This window comes from Harmonia axyridis, chromosome 2, assembly GCF_914767665.1.
Source record: "Harmonia axyridis chromosome 2, icHarAxyr1.1, whole genome shotgun sequence".
In the NCBI taxonomy this organism is placed as follows: Eukaryota; Metazoa; Arthropoda; class Insecta; order Coleoptera; family Coccinellidae; genus Harmonia; species Harmonia axyridis.
Genome location: NC_059502.1, coordinates 55,685,312 through 55,704,371, shown reverse-complemented (window position 1 = coordinate 55,704,371; position 19,060 = coordinate 55,685,312). Strand labels below are relative to the sequence as shown.

General features: G+C 36.3%; 3 protein-coding genes across 5 annotated transcripts in view; 1 reads left to right on the top strand and 2 right to left on the bottom strand.

Moving 5' to 3' along the window:
• Positions 1-816, bottom strand: part of LOC123672838 — a 37,492-nt gene extending 36,676 nt beyond the window's left edge. Inside the window, exon 1 of one of the 2 annotated variants that reach the window (XM_045607146.1) lies at positions 442-816. In XM_045607146.1, coding sequence (XP_045463102.1) covers positions 442-487 — 46 coding nt within the window. In that variant the 5' untranslated portion in view covers positions 488-816. The remainder of the gene's footprint in view (positions 1-441) is intronic. The other variant, XM_045607147.1, reaches the window with a different exon arrangement.
• Positions 817-5,027: 4,211 nt separating this feature from the next.
• On the top strand, positions 5,028-6,300 carry LOC123674246 (phospholipid phosphatase 6). The gene is made up of 4 exons (XM_045609181.1): positions 5,028-5,223; positions 5,281-5,415; positions 5,469-5,568; positions 5,622-6,300. Exons 1-4 carry the CDS (start codon positions 5,215-5,217, stop codon positions 6,020-6,022), a joined length of 645 nt encoding a protein of 214 aa, XP_045465137.1. The 5' UTR covers positions 5,028-5,214; the 3' UTR covers positions 6,023-6,300.
• A 2,404-nt stretch (positions 6,301-8,704) lies between these two features.
• The window catches only part of LOC123674243 (putative uncharacterized protein DDB_G0271606), a 39,123-nt gene continuing 28,767 nt past the window's right edge, over positions 8,705-19,060 (bottom strand). The window contains exons 3-11 of one of the 2 annotated variants that reach the window (XM_045609179.1): positions 16,810-16,981; positions 15,827-15,996; positions 15,074-15,179; positions 14,972-15,015; positions 12,361-14,856; positions 10,659-10,766; positions 10,277-10,333; positions 10,114-10,219; positions 8,705-8,994 (exon numbers count right to left, since the gene is read on the bottom strand). In XM_045609179.1, coding sequence (XP_045465135.1) covers positions 10,177-10,219; positions 10,277-10,333; positions 10,659-10,766; positions 12,361-14,856; positions 14,972-15,015; positions 15,074-15,179; positions 15,827-15,996; positions 16,810-16,981 — 3,196 coding nt within the window. In that variant the 3' untranslated portion in view covers positions 8,705-8,994; positions 10,114-10,176. The remainder of the gene's footprint in view (positions 8,995-10,113; positions 10,220-10,276; positions 10,334-10,658; positions 10,767-12,360; positions 14,857-14,971; positions 15,016-15,073; positions 15,180-15,826; positions 15,997-16,809; positions 16,982-19,060) is intronic. The other variant, XM_045609178.1, reaches the window with a different exon arrangement.

Sequence of the window (19,060 nt, the reverse complement as noted above, 5' to 3'; positions counted from 1 at the left end):
GATTTCTTGGAAAAGGTATAAAAAACCGCCCTTCAATATTTGCCACCCCTGTTTGCCGTTCAATCGAACATGAATATAATTTATAATCTGTCAATATATTATAATGTCCAAACTCCAACATAAATACGAAGTGTGTATTGACATAAAAAGATATAAATATGAAGTAGTAAAAGAGCGCAAATACGAGCAAACGTGAAAAGTTCCTCACATCAGTCAGTGCTATTCTTGAAAATGTTCATTTACCCTTCAAAATTATTTAAAAATTTCTCAAATGAATTGTTCTCATTGTTGCTCCTACCCATTCAAGTTTAAATTAGGTTAGTGGTTGCACATAATATAGACTCGACTATGTCGCAACTACATTTACGAAACATCAACAACAAACAGTTGCGCAAAAACCAAGAACTTGACAACCACCTTCAACACAAACATAGTCCAAACCTGATTCAACATCGGATCTGTCTGAACCGTTGGGAATATTTGGCATGCCTTCAAAAGCCGACGCTGCTCTAGGACGGTATTATTAAGCAAGAGGCAGGACACACAGGAGGCGTCAAGATCCTTCAGTTCTAGTTACCTGATTGTCCCTCACTATTTACGTCCTCACAGATCTCCATTATTCCTTAAATGAACTAGCCTCAAAACATCCGTAAACTCCATGTTGCGAAATCGGGAGGATCTACTCGAGAATGCAACCTTTACAGTTTCCTGCGTTACCGACGCACAAAGACACGCGCACTTCTTCCGTCAACCGAAGTTACTCAGACTGAGCCATCTACTGAACCTGCTGAGTTCGAGGTTTTGTCGCGTCGTCGGCGACGTCGTCAGATCGGCGGTTGTTGCTATTTTGGGGCGTCGTTATTTTGGAGCGCTGACGCAAGGTTCGGGTTTTGGGCTACGCGACGGTGCCTGATGTTCTCCCATGGTTTCGGCCATAGGTGCACAGTTTGATCATCGTATCCTATCAAGCTTTATTTTTTCCAGTGCTGACTACCGTAAAATTCATTAGGTTCATATTAAATTGTTGAATTCAAAAAAATTGATGAAAGTTCATGGCCATTTGTTTAGATTCGTAATCATGTAATTTCTCCACCTTCCAATCGTTATTTTGCAATAATCGCTAATAAAGTATGGAATTATTGCCTGGGGTGGAGCATTTGAATGTCACATGAAAAGAGTAGAAGTGGTCCAGAAATGGCTGCTCCGTGTAATCTACGGAAAGCCCCATTTGTTTCCTTCAGACGAATTATACTTCTTATATCGGGCAATGAATCCTCAACAGTTATTTGTATCCCAGATATTAACGGCCATCTGTTCTAGAAGAATAGAACTCACTTTAAGATAAACCGAATGCAATTATGAAACAAGAAGTAAGATAATACACGTGATTCCTAGAGCAGAAAAGCGAATTGGACAAAGATGCTTCACATACTTATAGCATGATCCCGAAGAACCTGAAAGACATGAGACATAATAAGAAACAACAAAGTATGATTAGAAAATGGATTTCTGAAAAAGAAAGAAAATATTTCCAATCCATAATCAATGGATAAATCATGGATGAAACCTCATATCCATTAATTCCTTCCTAACTTGGATCGGCCTCTAGATGATGCACCGGTAATCCTCGACTGCATGTCACCAAGGTGATTGGTTACAACACTACAGAGTCATATATGATATGATTCGATTAATTCCATTGTTTATTCAGTTTTTTATTCAGAATAAGATTTTATTATAAATGTGGCTACTGTAATATTGTTATTATGTTAATTGTATATAGCGTACGTACAGGCTTCAGCCTCTGCGATTCATGTTTATGTCACAATAAACTATTATTATTATAATATTCAATTCACTTACAGGGTCCAGTTGAATATAAAAATCTTCATTGCTCGCTGCGTGATTGTATCCTCAATGGAACTTCACGGTTGCACCAAGTTTTTTAATGGGTTCGTTTTTTCGCTTAATGAGATGAAACTCAAAAGTCTTTCACAATGAAAACTTGCGAAAACTCCGTCGACTGCGCCACTTATGTTTTTGGTCCCGTAAGGTTCCTTTCACACGGTGAGCTGTACAGCTCTCACTCATGAGCGAGAGGCAGACCCGGCAGATCGAAATGCAAAGACTACAACGGTGCTTTCACACGATGAGCCATGATCCATCACGTCTCATGAGCGAGAGCTTCTTTCACACGGTGAGACGTACGGCTCTCGCTTATGAACGAGAGTCACATCAACGGATCGAAATGCAAAGAGTACAACGGCGCTTTCACACGATGAGCCATAAGCTGTCACAGCTCATGAGGGAGACCCGTCACGTTTCATGCATCTCGACCTTGTCTCTTGTATAAACAGGGCCGTCGCTACGCAGTAGGCAGGGTAGGCGATCGCCTCGGACAAAATTCAGAGGCAGCATTTCAACCTTGATCAATAAAAAGGCCATATGTAGAAATTCAAAGTACCGAATGAGATGTAATTTAGTCAGAAACAATATGATGGAATACATACGAATTGGATAAAAGATAGGGGTTGCCATTTAAGATTCCAAACTAATCTCTTCCGCCTCCACTAGAATAATAGGTGATAGAAACACTGTGTATTCTCATTTCTCAAAAGAATTTCTTAGAGAAAAACCGGAACTTATAACTTCTGTTGAATCAGTTTAGGGAAAATTCATGATTTGAAAAATTTAAAGGACAATCTCAGCTAAGCAACACTAAAATTTCTTAAAGAATGTCAATTGTATGTACAATCATATTTGATTGATGTAATTTTACTACAACGTTTCCTTTCTGTAAATACCTACTTGTAAATATTTTATAAAAATTATTACCTGTAATGGAATAGTACATTGTACATATGTCGAGACACGTTAATTTAAATTGGAAGAAAAATGGGATTCTGAGAAATGAATTCTTATTCTAATCAGAGCCTTAAGGCTCTAATACTAATCCCAAAAACTAGTCAGCTAGTATCCTTAATTGGAACTATCAATTATTTTCCATCCAATATCCAAATGTTATTCTGGATACATTCATTTAAAAGATATGTAATATATCTACCTCCAATCTATAATATGTAGATAACACGATGAAATATATCGAAATTCCATATGAATTTGGGAAATATATCGGGTGTCCCAAACTAGATGGCCTATTAGACGTTTCTGGGAAACTAATCATCATTTTGAGCCGAAAATTTGCATATTGGGGTTTGAGACAATGATCTTTCTCCCTAAAATATTTTCAGATATCTACAACTTTCGGTTATACCGGAAACAGACTACTACTTCCTTATTTCAAATGGCACACCCAGTATATTATTGCATCATTAGATAGCTTTTTTGATGGCAATTTTGGCAATATGCCATACCTTGGGTAAAAATTCAACGGTTCATGAGTTATTGGGATTCTTATGAAAAAAAAGGTGGCGATGAGGACTCGCATTTTTTCGAATATTTCAGCAGAAGAAGCCTTTTTCGAAAAAAAATTGTTTTTTTTCGATTACGCAAATACGTAGTATTATAAGACTGTTTTCGGTTTGGACCAAAAATGTACAGGGTGTTTATAAGAGGATCGTGAACTTCGACAACTCAAATTCATCAAAACTCAAGATTTTCAAATTAGAACCTATATTTTTTATTATTTCAGTCGAATCTACGTACAAAAATAGTGGGGGTTACTTCAGCAAACCCTATACCTAAAATGAATACTTCAAGAGTTATCGGGGAAGAACTTTAAATGGAGAAAAACCGCTATTTATAACTGTGGGAATAACTGTCTGGCACTTCCGTAAAACACAGAAAGAAATTAAAATTCGATGTTTGGATAACTAAATTTTACATTTCATGAATTTTAATTAATTTTTCGTTGATATTGTTGAGAAATCCATAAACCAATACAATTTTCAATTACGAATAATTCATTACAATTCTTGATATGTCAAATTCAGTTATGAAAACATCGAATTTTATTTTTTTTCTGTGTTTTACGGAAGTAACATACAGTTATTCCACATTTATAAATAGCGGTTTTTCTTCATTTGAAGTTCTTCCGCGATAACTCTTGAAGTATTCATTTTAGGTATAGGGTTTGCTGAAGTAACCCCCACTATTTTTGTACGTAGAATGGACTGAAATAATAAAAAATATAGGTTCTAATTTGAAAATCTTGAGTTTTGACGAATTTGAGTTGTCCAAGTTCATGATCCTCTTATGAACACCCTGTACATTTTTGGTCCAAGACGAAAACAGTCTTATAATACTACGTATTTGAGGAATCGAAAAAAAAATTTTTTTTCGGAAAAGGCTTTTTCTGCTGAAATATTCAAAAAAATGTGAGTCCCCATTGCCACCTTTTTTTTCATAAGAATCCCAATAACTCATGAACCGTTGAATTTTTACCCAAGGTATGGCATATTGCCGAAATTGCCATCAAAAAAGCTATCTAATGATGCAATAATATACTGGGTGTGCCTTTTGAAATAAGGAAGTAGTAGTCTGTTTCCGGTATAACCGGAAGTTGTAGAGATCTGAAAATATTTTAGGGAGAAAGATCATTGTCTCAAACCCCAATATGCAAATTTTCGGCTCAAAATTATGATTAGTTTTCCAGAAACGTCTCATAGGCCATCTAGTTTGGGACACCCGATATACTTACGATAAACATTAATTATTGGTTCGATCACATATCACGTATTCCTAAAAGAAAGAAAGAGAAAAAAATGTTCACTGTAATGTTACGGAGTTTTTTAAAATTAATGATAGAATTTCCAAAATTTTGTATGTTAGATTGAAGAAAATTTGAGCCTTAATAAAGGATCAAAATTGTCCTGAATAATTCGTTTTTATTATCGATAACATGGACGAAAATCCTGATACAGATAAACATTATGTTTTTGTGTAAACTTTGTAGCAAACAAATCTTTATCAACGATATCAAGAAATTTCCCGGCATCCATTCTAGTAAATGGCCAACTTTGGAAATGCTGAGGCTGATCACCTGTCAGATTGAAGAATTTTATTTATAGATTATAGGTTATGTTGATTATTTGAAAATATTGACAAGATTCCATTACCCATATCTATTTTTATCGCTCAGCTCTTGCATTATCTTATTATTATGTGATGATTCGTAGCTTTCTATACATTATTAAATATCATTTTAATTCTTGATTACTTTAGAACATATAGCATATTCTCATTTTTCTCACAATGACTGAAGTGAGTATTCAACAAAATTGTAGAATATTCTTTATTGTGAATTGTTTTTATTTCAAGACTACCAAGAATAGAGTACCACCATGGCTCAGAAATATATTAGAAATGGATAAAAAATTAACCAAAAGCATTGTAGACAGAGCAGATAAGTTTATAACTTTACGTTCATTGAGACTCCAATACAAAGCACTTGAGGTAACGCTTGATGTTATGTCCGAAAGGTTACTAATTAATATTGTAAATTTTAGATTTCATGTCATGGTATACCATGGCTTGCTTTTTGGATAGCTTTTACATGGTTGTTCAATGATTCTTCCCTTATACAGTTACAGGTCAATATGTTACTAGGTAATGGATGCTTTTTGTAAGAAACAATTTTCCACTAAATTATATTTTTTTAGGATTACTTCTTGATATAGTTATAGTAGCGATTTGTAAAGCATATTTCCGTAGAAGAAGACCATTGTTGAATACAGATGATAAATTTGGACAACTGGGTCCTGATGTATATAGCTTTCCATCCGGACATTGCAGTAGAGCAGTTTTCGTTCTTTATTTTTTCACCAGATTGTGGCCAGCTCCTATAATATTTATACCTCCATTATTAGCTTGGGTATTCAGCATTTGCGCTAGTAGGTTGTTGATGCACAGGCATTACTTGCTGGATATTTTGGGAGGTATCTTATTGGGATTATTAGAAGGTGGTGTTATGGATATATTATGGCTAAGCGATAGCTCTGCGAAATTTCTGATGTCCTTTTTGTCTGATGAAAAAATTGATGGAGGGGATTATCATGTGTAGATACTTGTAGAATTAATTCATAAAGATCTAGTTTCTTCACTAATTCTCACCAATTCAGAACTTCAATTTTAGGCTAAGGCAAAAATCCATGTATTAATGTTTTTTTTATTTATTCATGAAGAATATACTTTTTTTTGTTGATATGTACCATATAATATATATTGTTGATAATAATAATTGGGTAACAATTCAGATAACTACATTTGCTATCCTGATAAAGAATTCCATACATTCATTGTAAAAATTTTATTGTATTAAAAAGCAATTTAAAAAATCAATTTAAGAAGTACATTTTTTCTGTTTAGTATTTGGAAAACTCCTTTAAAATGTTGTTTCAATGCGGAAGAGTTTTTTCATTATGTATTCAAACTATTGATTTCAACCTTTGAAAACAAATGGTTAGAGTAGCTATAATTAGCAATTTTTAAACATCTACTGAACAGAATATTTTTATGGAAAAATTTTGAATTCATAAAATTGAATTTGTTTGGATTTATAAAAAAAGAGATTCATATGACATACATTTATTTCAAGTATATATTAAGAGGGCAACCATATAGGCAATATATATATATTATATAAAAAACATATTAGCTGGTCGGGTTCCAAAATTTGATGTTTCAAGAGATGCATAAGCAAATTTGTAGCTTTTTAATACAATGTCTTCTGAGGATACAACTGAATTTAGGAACTCGCTCAGGTTCAGCACATGCAAACAATTTTTTTCAAATATCATATATTCGTTCATCAAGAAAGGAGCTAAATTCATATAGTTTATTTCTGTAATACTGTTTACATCCTGCTATAATTCATTACTTCAATGTCTTCAACTTTTATAAAGAAACATCAATTGAAATGTGATGTAAATATTCAAAGCGCCAGATATCTTATCAGACTAGGAATCAATTTTTTTTTTTGGATCTTGCCTCCTACATATTTAAAAATTCATTACAATTAGGTTATTCCATGGAATCGTTATCACAAACGAAGTCTCATTTTTTGGCCCCTATGAAAGTTAAAAGGAGCCTCAGTATATACATTGAAGATATGAAACTAAAAATATAAATTACAGCAGTCCACTTATTGCATAGGTGAGTTTTCTTTCGAATCTTTCTTTCCAAGCTGTCTGTTAGACAGTAGGTTGATGAATAGTTATCAATTCTCATCATTTATTTGATCTTCTGCAGTTAGTGCTTAGAAGACTTATCTTTTAAATATGTGTATTCCTAACAGGAAATTAATAGTACACTTGCTTTCAAATGAAAGTCTTGCACCCCAACTGTATTTACAAATATATACAAACATTTAATTTTGTTGACCTTCTACACAAATTAATAGCAGCATTGAAAGTGTTTGGTTTCAGAATATTCTGGTAATGTAAACAACCTAATTTAGTACTATCGACAATCTAAAAAAGAACTGTTTGCATTAAGCCGGACTACAATTATTGCTATGTGACATGAAGGATTGTCTTATATCCATATTTGATAGGTTGAAGAACTATAGCTAGAGGAACAAGTAGTCGCTATCAAGAGATTGGAGTAATGCAAAACTGAGTTGCTTGTTTGCAGTTGGCAAGACTGTGGGGATCAGGACTGAAGAATAGACTTGAAAAGGATATATTGGAGTTGGTACTGTAGTGAGACTCAAATGTTTTATAGAACTCCTGTTGTCCATATTACCTTCAAATATCATCAACCCAATAATTGTACCATTGCGTAATGAATTAATAGTCCAATTTATTTTTATGTTGGAAAATGCAAGTCGACATTGCACTGGTGATGTTTGAAAAGTTTTGGAAAACTGCAATGTTTGAATAGGCGGCGATCCTACAAGAAAAAGCTTTAGGAGAATGAAAAAAAATACTTTGCTGGAATCATCCTGGGTTGGATCACTCCAACAGGTTCCTTCTAAATTTTTATACTGTGAGATGTAAGGAGTATCGGAATTTTAGCAAGAATATTCTATACCTCCTCACTGGATAATCTTACAGCGCAATGCTGCCTCAAGGAGCACCCCATGAGAATGATTCTAGCAGAAAACAACCAGTGCTGCAAGTGATATACAGAAATATAAAGATTAATGACTTTTTTCTAGCTATTTTTGATTTAACTTCACTCTAGAGTTGCAAGGATATAATGCTGCTAATAAGTGGGTACAAGACTTCTGAAAGTGAGTGAACTCTGAAATTATCCAACTTTTTTCTTCTTGTATCTGGTGATAACACATGAGGTTTATCGTTTGTCGCCAGATACACCAGGCTCCATAAAGCTAAAGATTTCACTAATTTTGCCACCTTTCATTATTATTCGAACTCTTCAAGATTTCATTAATTAATTTCTTTACAATTTCGTTTTGTGATAATGGTATTCTCGCTGAAGCTCCTACTCTTTAAAGTAGCACAACTGCCATTCTTTGTGCGACCTCGACACCATTAATTCCTCACAGTCAAAAATAATAATCTTCGGGGTTCAATAATATATTTTAGAAGTTAATATAAAATTTTCTTAAATAGACAATAAATTAAGCTGCGCTAAATCGATACAACTATGAAACCGAAATAAATAAATCAAATACCCGTCTCTCGATACAATTCAAGATTCACCACAATTTGTTATGATAAAATTTCAGGTCGAAATAACCCTGTTCGGTCAAATGCCTAGGCGTTTTTTTGCCGCTGTCCTTATCGCTGCTATCAGAGGGCGGGGCTAGGTCCTCGTTTATCCTGAGCTTCTCCAGTTCGGGTTCCAGGTCGTCCTGCACTCCGTCGTCCTTGTCTACCGGCGTCACATCGTGTTGTATCGGAGGCCCTTGGACCGAGATCTCCGTCTGTATTTCCAGCGATTTAGGACGCTCTAATTTTGGTGAACTGTGCACAGAGTCTGCGACTGCTGCTACTGGCATTGTGACACTGTAATATTTCATAAGTTTCTAAAGTCCTGGACCTTTTAAACACTAAATTCTATTGGGCTCTGTAGAAAGAAAATGAACAAAACGAAAATTAGTCTAAAAATATAAAAATCATAAAAAGAATCGAAAAATGCTACTTCACTGGAGTAAAAGATACAAAGTTCCCTTCAAGCTTCAAAGTGAAGCTTCGGATAAAGATGTGTATTCAGAATTAGTTTTTAGTATAGAACTCTTGATTTATCTCGGAAAGTTTCGTTGTGCAAGGATCTTGTGATATGGCCTATATTATGGTGTTATTTGTATTGTTGTCAGATCTTTACATTCTCTGGAATAATATTATAATAAATCTCGTTATTTTCGTTGGATAACGTTATTTTTTGACTTTTTTGAAATGCTTAATAAATACTGAGTATTTTTGATGTGAATTTTTCGAATACCTTAATGGCATAATTTCGTAGTAGAACTATATTTACATCATCTTCTGCGAAGTTGAAATAACACATTCAGATGGATTTATGTATTGTATGTTATCTTAAATTCCTATAATTTTTTTACTACTCATATGGGACATACCTCTAACATGAAAGAAACATTTAGAGATTATTCAAATTAAACGAGTTAATTTATTCATAGCCATCTAAATTGTTTATTTTTGAATTCGGTGAAGATAATGAATAACTACGGAACTTTTGGGGTATTATTTACGGATTTCAAAAGGTGAAGAATATACACAGTGATACATTTGAAATAACAAAGTTTATTTTTATACCCATGAAAAGAAAGATCTGACAATGTAAATACTATCGATCAAGATCCTTGTACAACATGCAAAATCTACGAAAATCCTCAAAACCGTTTTCGAGATGAGCGTTCCACATTTAAAACCTACTCTGTAGATTAGTGTACTGAGATTTATTAAAACAAGTTTGATGTAGTTTATGTCACTCAGTTTGTCCGAGAGCGACGATACAATCATATCAAAAAAATATTCATATTGACTATTTACAGCACATGTTATTTCAAGAAAAAAAGCCACATTAATTTATATCCAGTGGAGTAGGCATAAAGTGAAAATAACGAAATTATCAAATAAATAAATCATCGATATTCTTAAATGATATGATCAAATAAACAGGAAAAAAAATCTATAGGTATCATAATAAGAAGTGTAAGGTTCATACCATACAAGAAATTTTCATTCCCCTGAGACAATTGAACAAGGAATTTTTGTGAAGGTCAAGTCTTCAACGACCCCTCATGGTTAGTATAGTTCTTGGAGGTGGGCGCCTAGGGAATAAAGGTTAAGGAATGATGGTAAGGAGGAGGGTACTAGAAACGTCTTACTTTTTGGTCAACTGCGGTGGATATCCGTTTTCCAAGTTATCAATTTCTTGGACGTCCCTATGAAGAATTATATCAGAAATTAGGAAATTTAAATCAGCTCATCACTATTCATCATGATCGTTAGTTGACAAATATTTCACACTATTTGTAGATGATAAATATAGTCTAATGTAAAATAGCACAGTGCCATAGACTTCATAAAGTCATTTCCATGTCTATTGACTTTCCAGATAGAACACTCAACAGTGACTAAGCAAACATCTGGGATTCCAATGTACCCAAAAAGGAGTTTCATATGATAATTTGAATACAAAATGTGTGAAATTTGTCATTTGCAGAAATTATAATAATAATTTCCATATTTCTCATCAGAAAATCTTACGTTCGTTTTTTGATAATTGCAGATTTGTACGCTTTCTTCCTTATATCAATGTCGTTCAAACCATACATCCCACTCATGTTCTTCTTACGAGACCCGATTTCTACATCACTGAAAAAAGTAACGTGTTGAGAAATACGTTGGATGTAGCAAACGATCTTCGTGTATTTCAATTAAGTTGCACAATTCTCTGTGATTATAATTACCTCCTTTTCAAATAGGAATTTATGCATTCAGAGTCGCCAAAAATTGAATTTTGTTTTTGAAGGTAGCCAGACAACGAAAAGTACAATTTTTCTTTTTGTCTCTGTTTTTTTCCCGATCCATAGCATCAACTTTTCATATTTTTTGTAATACGAATTTCAGAATTTATCTGGTATCTATGTTTTTTCAATATACTGGAAATTTGAAATTTTACAGGACCTATTTGGGAGTCAGTGCTAGTGCTGCACAAAAATTCGGAAACATATGAAATGGTCTTTTCATAGGTTACGATTTATTTAGTCAATATTTCGTTTAATTTCTTGTTTTTGGTCAATTCTATGTTGAAAAAACCTTACTGATGTGAATAAGTCTACTATAGAGTGTGTTTATTCTCAGTTTGGTTTGGCAATTCATCATTAATAGACTCACGCCTGAACAACGCTTACAAATAGTGCAATTTTATTTCGAAAATAATGGTTCTGTGCGGAATACGTATCCCGATTTTCATAAGCGAATTTTGTTTAGCGATGAAGCGCACATCCAGCAAAACTGACTGTTTGGTGCGCTTTATGGGCTGGTGGAATCATTGGTCCGTACTTCTTCAAAAACGATGATGGCCAGAACGTTACAGTCAATAGTGATCGGTATAGAGCCATGATTGCTAACTTTTTCATTTCTGAATTGAACAACCATGATGTCCAAGAGCTGTGGTTCCAACAAGACGGCGCAACATATCACACAGCTCGTGCCACAATCGATTTATTGAAAGACACGTTTGGTGACCGCCTAATTTCACGTTTTGGACCTGTGAATTAGCCTCCAAGATCTTGTGATTTAACACCGCTAGACTACTTTCTGTGGGGCTATGTAAAGTCATTGGTCTATGCGGATAAGCCACAAACCCTTGATCATTTGGTAGACAACATTCGCCGTGTTATTGCCGATATACGGCCAAAAATGTTGGAAAAAGTCATCGAAAATTGGATGTCCAGATTGCACTACATCCGATCCAGCCGCCACGGCTGGATTTCTGGCATATGACCGCCACGGTCATATGGCAGAAATCATATTTAAAATGTATTGCCACAAGACTATCTTGTCAATCGAATAATCCATCGTTGTTTTATTGCAATTTAAAGTTCTATAGCTCTTAAAAAACACCCTTTACATACAGTATAAAAAATGATTTATCATTCTCTGCTTTCTCGCGGAGTACTTGAGTGTATAAAAAAAAAATTGTACCCAATTGGTTTCTATATTGAAATTTTCATGTGAAACACTTGAAGGTTACGGGTCTGAAGACCACTGACTCTAAATAAATTTAATTTTTGTAATTGAATGTACCGTCAATGAATTAATTTCAATCTGTATAACGAAAAAAACAAGTTAATCTCGGATATCTTCGTGATCGGCAAGATCAAATCAACCCACATTGATCAGGTGATAAGAAGATAATCTATCAGAGTTGTCTTAGATCCAACGAAATTCTTATTGATAATACCTTGTTTTTGATTTCGTTCTCGTCAAGTTCTTGTTCTCTCCTTCAGGATGGTTACTGAAGTCGTTCGCAATATACGAACTCTGTCTCATCCTAACCGGTGAATGCTCCTTTTTCTGTTCACTCGCCACCACTGGATTCGTTTCTTGCGAATAAATCCTCTCCTCCTCCACAGGTTGCAGTGTCCTCTTTTCCACGGCGTCGCGATGCCAAGGCGCCGCATCTTGGGGCTTAGCGTCTTTTCTATCGATCGGTACATTTCCGGTTTCCTGAATATTCCGTTCCGTTCTTCCCCCTTCGTAGCCACCCTGTTGCTGTTCATCTCCCGCATACGGATCTCCGTTGTGCCTCTTGTATTGTTGCTGCTGCTGCTGAATCTGCGGAATCCTAGGAGTAGGCTGTTGGTCGGGTCTTCTTTGATCCCCAGCTTCCGATCCGTAGAACTGAGGCGACCTTTGTTCCTGAGCAGGGCGAGAATCCATCGGAACAAACTGTTGCGGTATAAGGCGCTCCTGTTGCTGCTGATTCTGATACAGATTTTGTTGCTGCTGATCCTGTGCTCGATAATACACATCCTGAATGCGATGCTGTTGCTGTTGATCTTGAAGGCGATTTTGATGCTGCTGCACCTGAGGGCTATATTGCTGTTGATACTGCTGATTCTGAATATGATGCTGCTGATCCTGAAGGTGATTCTGCTGTTGATACTGCTGATTCTGTACGCCATATTGCTGTTGGTACTGCCGATCTTGAACGTGTAGCTGTTGTTGCGGGTGTTGAAGGCGAATTTGCTGCTGCTGATCCTGAGGGCTAGGAGGATGCTGCTGATTCTGAAGGCGATACGGCTGTTGATACTGTTGGTCCTGAAGGCGAGGTTGTTGATACTGTTGGTCCTGAACGATAGGCTGTTGTTGCTGATCTTGAGGACGATACTGATTCTGTTGATATTGGGAGCGAACCTGTTGCTGTTGGTTCTGATGGAGTTGCTGAACCTGCTGATCTCTATACTGAACCGATTGAACGGTTGGTTGTTGAATCTGGCGAGTTTCTTCACGTGGGGCATCAGAAACCTCGTTTGGTGGATGCATAATCTGCGGAGTATAGTCTCCGGCGTCTCTTCGACCGCTTGGCAACTGTTTGGGATAACCTTCCATCTCATCTTGGGACCGTTGTTGGTAAGACCTAGGCCTTACGGAAACCTTGTACTTGTCCCGCAGCAAACCGTTCTCAAAGAACTCCTGTTCAGCGTTCAAGAGAGAAGCAACAGTCTCTTCGTTTTTGACGCTAGGTATCACCGGACGGTTGTACTCGGCCAACGAGGGTTTCTTTAGGCTTACGGGGTTGGGTTTGAAGTACTTTGGATCTACTTGGAGCAAAGAGTGTACTGTGTCTGATTGTATCTTGTCAGTCTTCTTTTCGGGTAGCGGTTGGTAGGGTTGAATCCGTTGTTTCGGAATGCTGGGTTGGATTTCTTGATATTTTTCTTTTTCCTTCCGTATTTGCTCTTGCTGAGGAGGATGAGGTTGTGGAGAATATTGAGTTGGCGTTTGGGGAGAGTAAACCTGTTGTGGAGGATATTGTTCGTGAAATGCTGGTTGCTGTGGAGTATGAGGGTATTGATATTGTGGAATAGCTGTTTGCTGGTATTGTTGTGGCGGTACGTTGTACTGAGGTACATTTTGGTTCACAGTAGGACCATAAGGAATAGGCTGGAGGTTTTGTTGGAACTGTTGAGTCTGAGGGACGTTAATATTCGCAGCGTAAACATTGTTTGCGTTCTGGTGAACGTATTGTGTTCTTTGGTCAGGATGTTGAATAGGTTCAGGGGTAGATGGTACGAAATTCGGAGTACTTCTCGGTTGCGCGATATCTTGCGCATGATACAACGGTGGTTCTTGAGGTGGAAGAACTGGCTGATACTGCTGTTGGGGAGATTGTTCGACGTTTGGAGGAGGTGGTGAATGAACAGCAGGTTGAGTAACATCACCTTGATACGGTAGGGTCACGGGATACTGTGGAGTGCCTTGATAAGTAACGGCAGCTTGTTGATGCTGGATCTGTGAAGGTATATTGTTATAAGTCGAAGTTTCGTATCTCTGCTGATCCGGCTGCACGTTCGGAATGATCTGTGTCATTTGGTAAACCTGCTGAGCTTGCGCCTGCTGAGGCCATGCGTTTCCGGCAGGCTCGGCGGTTTGAAATCGGGTGTTATCGTTGTAAGTCGCGCTCCCGGACTGATTTTCTCTCTCCGGGAACATTCTGACTTGATTCCGCTGGAACTGCTGCTGCTGATTTTGGGCATTGAGAGTTTGTTGGGTGTTCTGAAAATTGAGCTGTTGGACATTGTTCCTGTCTTCTCGAAATGTATTTTGGGGATATTGATGAGCGAATTGTTGTTGGGCATTGCAACGAGCGTCGTATTGAACGGGAGGCATCCGTTCTTGTTGCATAGGGACCTGAGCAGGCATAACGCCTTGTGAATTCTTGAAATTGTCCGTACTGAAAAACGGAAATATGTGGGATAAGGATAGGGATAATCTGGGATGAGGACTAACCTTGACGGGCGCAAACTCCTTGTTCCTTAAAACTAAACTAGATTTTCCGTATTACTCACCTCGTGGGTTCGCTGTTCTTCTGGGCCGAAGTATTGTGTATTATCTAGAACAAATTCGTTAGGGAAGCATTCTAAACTTATTCGTAAAATATGTTAAAATACCTGTCCCATACTGCAAGGGGGTCTGGGGGCCCCATAACGACCGTAAAGTGGTTGCTGATTGTTAGGAGATTGAGAACTTTGTAAGCCATTAGTTCTATTCAGTGGACTGAAAGTTAGTGAGAGTTGATTATTTTAATTAGATATTACCATGTCATATAGATTATATAGTAGGACAAAGTCAGTTTCACAAAAATTATTCGCAAAGCAAATGACGCTACCGTCAAATAAGTCCCAGACAAATCGGGAACGCTTTCTACTTCCGTAGTACCCACTGATGAACAATCATATCGAATAAAACTTGCTTCAATCTTTTCCTGTCCCTCCTTTCGTGGCTCAAAAGATTTCTAAAAGAGGTTATTTCGTATGAATGAATTCCTGTATAATATCGCCTCTATTTCCTAGATGGGTCTTATGAACGTTCAAATCGAATTGAACGACATAATCCTACTATATTATCTATTGATTATGATTGGCATGATTATTTCAATTAGAATTCAAATTAATATTTTTTTCATAGTTTTTATTGTTTGAATAAGATTTCAAAATTGAGATCTACCGAAATTGGAAAATCTAATTAGTACCTATCATATATGACTTAAGATTAGAATATTGATTTATTCAATGTGAACAAATTATTGGAAATGTTGTAAATGAACTTATAACTGCGAATTAATTTATGAATAAATATTTTTCGTCATTTGCATTAATAAAATTAAAGATGGCACTGTACCTTGCAACCTTTGAATGACGTACCTGCCTTCTGAAGTATCTTTCTTCTGGTTTTCGGGGAAGAACCCATCGAAAACAACATAGTTATTCATTTGCTTGATAGGATGCTGAAGATAGTAGTGCTTGTTCAGAAAGTTGAGGAACTTGTCGCTTGGTCTATCTATGGCCAGATTGTGAGGTTTCACGTTTTCTCTCTGAAATTATATGAAAATATATTTCCCGATGTCATCTGAGATAAACCGATAACGATATGCTGTTCATAGATTCGAGCTGTATTTCTCCGGATATATCCTGAGATACGAAAGGTCCAAAGATAGATTACTCCATTGATGAAATATAAAATATAGGGTTTTCCAATGAAAGGTCTATTTTGATATTAAAGAAAACAAGTATATTTCAAGAGGAATCAATGGATGTTTGAAAAGTACCATTAACTATGGAATGGATATTAGCCAAATGGCAGCCGCAGCTGCAAAATTTTTACTCTTTTTGTAATGAATTTTAACAATTTTAATGCGTTGTTGAAGCGTGCATCGTTTCATTTTTAGTGGTAGCGTAGTTTTTACTGGACAATTGTCAAAAGATGCCTGCTTTAAAAGTGACAGCTGCCCAGATAGCAGGCTATTCAGCATGAAACTTCTTATATTGTTAATTTGTACCCGTATGGTATGACAAATTAAACAGTTATCGGCTAAAAATGTACTTAATTTTTGTTGTTCTTCGTAGAACTACATCATAACTAATACATCAATCGATTTACTCACAATCCTGCCATAATAACATATCGATTATCATGTCAGATATGTAGCTGACATATAGGAGTCGATAAATAATCCTCCAATGTCTTCAAATGGATCCTTCATCAACAAGAAAAACATTCCGATTTCGCGTTGAAAAAACATTTCTAGTGCTGAGGACCATTTCCACCTCAAGGGGAAAAACCTCGGAATTTCTTGTGTAAACATCCAAAATTAAAATATAATAGAAAAAACCCAACACAAACTCACTTCAAGCATGTATTCGAAAAGTTTCTTTCCCAATCCACTCCTTTGCCTTTTCTCGTGTACGTAAAAGTCTAGGACACAAGGTGGCGTCACCTGGTAATGCTGTCCCTCTCTGTCGAATACGTACAACCCTTTCTTTCCAATTTTCAGCATGCCGGTTACTGCACCATTGCCACTGAAAACGGTAAAACCTTGTTAGTGAAAAGGAGCTTTAACAATATAATAAAAAGAAGTACTAAATATCAGTAGTCCAGAGATTTATAAATGAACTAAGAGCTATTGTTATGCTCCATCTCAAAAAAAAAAATCATTCGGATAGAAATAAATCTGTTGTGCGTTGTCAAAGAATCTGTGTTGAAATTGTTGACCTCTTTCTATGATAGAGTGAAATCGTGTTTCAATTTTTATATTTTTACATCAGTATCTAAAGTCAAATCGGAAAGATTTCAGAATTTCAGGCTAGCTCAGAGGCAAAAAATATCTTAGGTTAGGGCAGCCCTGCTTATGCTAGTTTTCAAAATGTAGGGGAAATGTGTCTGAGACGGCATAGCTGATGAGATGGCATACAACGTGTTTCTCGGTTGACATTCAGAATTAGGCGCCAGTTCAATGTGCATACTATAGAATAAGACGTAGTTAAACGTCTGCGTGAGTTCTAGTAAATTCTGCAGTAGTATTTGGTCAGCGCATGCGAGGAAAGTTTATCGAGTCGGCTGAAAATTTACAACAGCTAGAGTTTTCGGTGAATATTTGAAAGAAACAGGTATATCGGGGAGTGCAAATATTTTCTATTATTTCTGCATACACTTTAGTTTCAGAATAATATATTTTTTTTCATCTTAGTATCCACCATTGTTATTGAGAAAGAAAAAAGTGATGGTGTTTGCTTCTGGGTGAGTTGGCATATGTGATATGCTGATGAGATGGTGTAGGTATGCCATCTCACCCAGGCACTTTGTTAAGTTTCCTTTTCGAGTAGAAAATTTAATTATGATTTTTCAAGGAATAGGGCGTTATCAACGAAAATCAACAATACGTTCCTGGAGCGAAGAGAATATGAAGGAAGCGATAAAGGCAGTTCATGAAAAAAAAATGGGCTGGTTGATAGTCTCAAAGACGTTCAATGTGCCTAGCATATTAAGGCGACGTGCAATTAAAAGTGAAGGGTAGAGGAAAAATTACATGGGGGGTCATAAAGATACTTTCGATGAAACCTTAGAAAGGGAAATTGTTGAGCATTTAAAAAATTTAGAAATACGATTTTTTGGTTTTACAACAACCAACGTCAGAAAGCTTGCTTATGAAGTGGCGGAAGCAAAAAAAATTCCCCCAGATTTTCCCATGTCGAAAAAATGGCAGGATGGGATTGGCTAAAAGAATTCCGGGATAGAAATCCTAGTATAAGCCTTCGAACTCCAGAATCAACTTCATTCGCTAGAGCTAGTGCTTTCAACAAGCAGAAGATTCAAAAATATTTTGCCCTTCTTTCTGTTGTACCGGAAAATCATCATTTGAAGGCTAACGACATATGGAATGTCGACGGATCAGGATTTTCAACAGTACCTTCGAAAAATACTAAAATTTTTGCCATACGCGGCCGAAAACAGGTGGGAGTCCTGACTATAGTGCTGAAAGAGGACATCATTTCACTGTGGTCTGCGGTATGAATGCCGTTGGGACTTACATTCCACCAGCTATCATTTTCCCAAGGAAAAATATGAAAAATGAATTGATGGACAATGGACACAGAAGATCCTTTCAATGGGAATGGCGATGAAAATGACGACATTGCATGTATATACTGCAATGACATGTTTTCTCGATCTCGTTCCAAAGAAATATGGCTCAAATGCAATGGATGTGACCAGTGGTGTCATGCAGAATGTGCAGGAGTTGACAAAAAAAATAAAAAAATGTATTTGCGAAATATGTACCTAGGTCATAATTTATCATGTACCCATGCCATCTCATCCACAGTGTTGAGGGTGAGATGGCATATGAAGACCTTGTTTGATTGTTATTTTACACTTTCATATTGTTATTATATTCATTTTTGAATGAACCATTCCATAGATTATACATTGCACTATAATTTCGTCTGGTCCTAACCTTTTTAAGATATTTCTATTGATAGATATAAACCCAGTTCAAAAAGTATGCCGTCTCAGACATATTTCCCCTATAGACAAACTTTTATACTTGAAAATTCAATTTGTGTTTTCTACGTTTTTACCTTTCGAACCAACACCCCATC